Below are 5062 nucleotides of genomic sequence, written 5' to 3' on the forward strand. Positions count from 1 at the left end.
ACGAAACATGTAATAATAGATATATACAGGTTGAGTTAGATAAAGTACTAGGTTGGTGGATCAAAAGATGTTGGCCATCTTTTGCATTGTTCTTCCCATTCCTCTGTGAGTATATTTGCAAACCTATATCCACGTTATATAAACTTGTGTCAAAAGCTGACCATCTTAGTGCCATAAAATACATCTCCAGATCAACCAATAGTATACAGATGAAATTCATCTATAAAAATGACTTACTTCACTTTTAATCATTTTTACTTTTACCATAAAATTCAAAGGGTATGCTTTCAATACGAAAAGAAACAAATTTTTTTATACAATTTCAAAATAATTTACAACAATAAAATCAAAGTAAGGGGCTGGAAAACAAAATACAACTAATTTAAGAGCATTGTTACAGGAATTAAAGTTTTGAGGATGATGTAATAAAATTAGCAGCAATCATATCCTGGACGGTAACTTGAGAATTCATCGCCGACAACACATCACCAAGCAACACCTTCCTATTACGAGCATACACGTGTCCATCCCAATTCCTACTCACCAACTCCTCCCCAAGCTTAACCGCCGCGGTAACCGTCTCCGCCGCACTACCATGAGCTGAATAGATTATCCCCTTCGCCACCGCCATCTCCGCCGTCACTTTCTCAGCCCTCATAATCACATCGCGTAGCGCCGCCGGAGATCCAATCTTATTCTTGAAAAGCTTCACTAACCAATCAGGAACCACACGTTTGATATCCATTTCACTCATGTATAAAAACCCTCTGTCTTTTCTCATCATTACGTAATCATGAGCTAATGCCAAGATAAACCCACCTGCTGACGCGTGTCCTGTAACCGCGGCGATTGTAGGCATAGGGAGAGATATTAAGTCTTTAATGATTGATCGGAGTTTAGTTGACATAACGATGAAGCGATTTGGGTCGGCTTTAGACCAGGCGAGATCATAGCCGTTGGAAAAGTATTTGCCTTGTGCGGTTGTGATTAAGGCGGATGGAGTGGTGGTTTCGGATCGGATACGATGGATTGCGGCGGTGATAGAGTCGAGTAGAGTAGGGTTTAACCGGTGATCGTCGTCTCCGGTTAAGGTTAGGATGAAAATGTTGCCTTGTTTCTCTAGCGTGCACATATTTTTTATTTTTTATTTTTTGGCTTAATTAATTAGGTAATACGAGTAGTTCTTAACTTTTGTATGTTTATTGTGATTTTTACACTTGCAAGTTGCTATTCGTTTTTTTCTTTGCCCTTATGATGTAAGAAGGTAGCCAATGGGTTCGTCCCTAGGCTCATTCGACATACAGGAACGAGTTCACAGCGTTGGGTGAGACTCGTTTCACGCTCGTTCAGGTCACTCGTCCGGGTGGTTCGTTCCTGCAGGGACGAGCGGTTTGTTTGATTATTATTATTATTATTATTATTTTTAATGCAACGGATACTTGTAAGTTTTGAATATTGGCAAAACAGGTCCCTTAAGTGTCACCTTTGTATCAATTTGGTTCCTAGAAATGTCACCTTTAGTCCCTTTAACGGTTACTTTTTTGTAACAATCAAACACATTTTATCATCAGAACACATTTTATTATCAAACGACATTACATGATTAAAAGACATAATTAAAGAACAAATTACATGATTAAAACACGAAATACATAATAACGTTTCGGTTACTCGTCATCATTTTTGACTGACATTTTTCCGAAGCCACGATTAGCATATTCGTTCAGCCACCACTTGTCGTGTTGGGGGCATTTGACTTCCCACGTTGATTTGTCTTCTCCGCAGTCGTCATGGTACGATTCGGCCAAAGTGCATTCGTCACCCAACGTGTGATCGGCCTTAAAAACATCATCGACCACCATCATGACCTTCCTGCTCTCATCATGCAGAAACAATGAATACGTCTCTTCATGTTTGGAGACCTTGCAGCCCGGTGCTTGTAATGCCTCAACCTGCTGCTCGCATTGTCGCCTTTTCTCTCGTTGGTAACCGATGACCCAGAGAGCTCAGTTTGAAGGAGGGTGTCCTCTTTGATATCAGCCATGATTTTTGTTTTCATCTCATCTTCGGTGAGACGATGTCGGTGAACATTCTTTTTTATGATGAGTACGCCATTTACTTAGAAAGAGTGAGTGGGTTTGTAGAAGAATGAAACTGGATTGTGCTATGACTTGGTATTTATAGAGTCACAATCCAAGTAGCCATCCAGGGACTAGAAGTGTAAATGGGTTTGAAATTTTGGCCGTTTAAGGGGCTAGAAGCGTAAATATTTTGAATTCGAACGTTGGGGGAGCATCATTTAATTTACCTATAAATACTGGCCTCTTTGATCAAACATTTCTAATAAAATCACAAACATCTAAATGGCTTCTTCATCAAGACCCCGTAACCGAAAATCACCAATGACTGTCGATCAAGTGGATGACAGTATCATGGCTCATATACTTGACCACAAAATGTTCAGAGAGGAGCTTGTTGCAATTGGTGAAAAACTAAATGCGAAGAAGCAATGGTGTCAATAACAAATTGATTATTTACAAACTGGGTATTGTATCGATCTTGAGAGTCAATACTTGTAACACCCTAAATATTTTAAGGTAAAGAAATTAACCCCTTTTCTTAGTTTTGACATTTAATTAATTTCCTAGTATTTTATTTTTGGATATGGGGTTAATTTAGTTGAAACTTTAACGGATAGCGGGTAAATACCCATAAAACCTGATGTGGGTCGTGGCAGCTCCAGGGAGTGCCAGCCCTCCCTTTTTTCTTTTGAGTCATTCTCCACTTACATTTCTTTTCTCTTCTCAAACCTCTTGTTCATCACCACCAACTGAATCTAAAAATTCATTCATGCATTTCTCATCATCTAGAAATTATCAAGAACAATAGCAATCACCATCTTTAACCTTCAATCAAGAAATTTTAAAAGCTGGAATTTGAGTGATGAAGGGTGGTGGCCGAAATTTGGAGAAGAAGAGGGGAAGGATTTGTGAATTTAAAAACCCTAAGTAATTGTCTTCTATTGTTGAGGTAATGAATTTCCCCAATTTAGCTTTATCAATTCTCTTGAAATTAGGGTTCATGAATGAACTAATTTTGGGGGTTTTTGCTAGAAATTGGATTATGGTTAGTTTTCTCCAATTCCTTAGTTAACCTAGTTGTCATTGACTTATATGATGCATTTGATTATGAAATCTATAAGGTTATGTGATAAATTGAATTTTGAGAAAATATGAGTTTTTGCTAGTTAATGAAATATGGATGAAAATGGTAGGTTGAACTACCTAATGCTAATTTTAAGGTTGGAAGTAACTCAATGACAAATGGGTTGAGTTTTGGGTTTAGAAAAGGCTAGTGATTGAGAATGGCTAGGTTGAACTAGTCAAGTTGTGAATGTAAGCTTATGCATTTTACGATACGATTTTAGGTTGAAGCTTGCTTGTGCTTGTTGTTTAGCGTTATTCTCCTTGTTGCGGAGGAGGTGAGTATATTTGCATACCCTTATGTATACGTTAGGTCAATTACCATGAGATGTGAATGTTCCAAGCATGGTAATTGATTTGGCGGCAAGCCCATGTGGGGCATTGTTTATGAGGCCTAAGAACCTCCGGGGCCTAAGAATCCCGAATGTTGATATGATATGAGGCATAAGAGCCTCCGGGGCCTAAGAATCCCGATAGATGTGATTGTTTAGCTTATATGGATCCATATATGTATTGTTTGTGTGCAAGGTGAATATGTAAATGTAACATAACGATGTCATAGGTTACATGTGAAAGTCCGTGTACTATGCCCTCCTTCGTATTCGTAAATGTATGCAAGTATATTCACTAAGCCTTTGCTTATATTTTAGTTGTTTACACTTTTATAGGTAGTTCCGGAAGAAGGAATTAAGTGTGTGTTGATAAGCTTGAAGTTGTAGATATTTTTTGAAGAACTTGAAGGTAATTAGGTCATTCTCGAACGAATGACGATATTTTGGTATAGAAGTTTAGACGTCCCACACCTCATGGCTCATGGTACATTTTGGTTTGAGGTCATGTTTCAGTAATATTTCTGTAAATGTCCAAGTTGTAAGTCTTTGAAAAATGGTATTGTCGTTTTTGGGTGAAAATGTTGCCAAAACGGGTAAATGACCCGTTATGGTTGTTCTTGGAATTGTGAAACATGTTATGTTGTAATTGTGTTTGAAATGTGCCTACTTTGTTGTTGGAAACCTCTGAAATGTGTTTTGAGAAGTTGTTGTGAAATTCGAAGGTTGCAAGTTGTTCAAGGTCGAAATGAGTATTAGGGTTGCTGTTAGGTGGCTCGCTGCGGCGCAGTGCGGGTGACTTTGCCCACTGCGGCGCAGTGGATTCCCACGGAAATGATTTTGGTTCCTCCCACTGCAGCGTAGTGGGAGATATGTCGAACCCACTGTGGCGCAGTGGGGCATGTTCATGCTCTGGCCGAGGATTTCCACTGCGGCGCAATGGGGTTTTAAAAAAAAAATTATCTTGTATTTTTGGTTTATCGAGTCGGGTCCTTTCAATACTTTACCTATTTGAAGGGGAAGATTGAGAATATACAAGTTGTTGTGCAACAACTAACTTTTGCAGTCATCACCTTGAACCATTTTATCATAAAAGCCAGAGCAGTTTATGCGATGAAGAAATAAATTGTGTAATGTTTTATGCGTGTTTTTGCTTTATTTTTAAATAAATTGTGTAATGTTTCAAGTACTGTAATGTTTATTTTGTAAATAATTTGTGTAATGTTTTATGTGTGAATAAAGTGTTTTTGTATTTGGGTATGTTTTAGTTTGTTATATTTTTAAAGGGTTAAAAGTGTAAAGTTTGGATAAATTGGTAGAATTAAATAATTGGTGGGTCCAAGACTAGTCCTTAAGGGATGAGTCTATTGGGTGCATTTTGAGAGGATTAGTCCTTGGAGTGTTTTTTGCTAATGTGGCGTTGACAGAGACTAATCTTTGGAGGATGAGTGGGTTCCATTGGGTAGCCTCTAAGTAGACTAGTAAAGTAGTCAAGTCTAGATATTTCTTACATTATTATTTTGATTCAAA

General features: G+C 38.1%; 1 protein-coding gene across 1 annotated transcript; it reads right to left on the minus strand.

Moving 5' to 3' along the window:
- Window positions 1-291: 291 nt before the first annotated feature.
- On the minus strand, window positions 292-1203 carry LOC122606327 (enoyl-CoA delta isomerase 1, peroxisomal-like). The gene has a single exon (XM_043779279.1). The coding sequence runs from the start codon at window positions 1130-1132 to the stop codon at window positions 404-406; it is 729 nt and encodes a 242-aa protein (XP_043635214.1). The 5' UTR covers window positions 1133-1203; the 3' UTR covers window positions 292-403.
- Window positions 1204-5062: the final 3859 nt, after the last annotated feature.

The sequence above is a fragment of the Erigeron canadensis genome, chromosome 6, assembly GCF_010389155.1.
Source record: "Erigeron canadensis isolate Cc75 chromosome 6, C_canadensis_v1, whole genome shotgun sequence".
In the NCBI taxonomy this organism is placed as follows: Eukaryota; Viridiplantae; Streptophyta; class Magnoliopsida; order Asterales; family Asteraceae; genus Erigeron; species Erigeron canadensis.

Excerpts from the sequence above, each read along its gene's own strand:
- LOC122606327 (XM_043779279.1), bottom strand. The coding sequence starts at position 1,132 with ATGTGCACGCTAGAGAAACAAGGCAACATTTTCATCCTAACCTTAACC.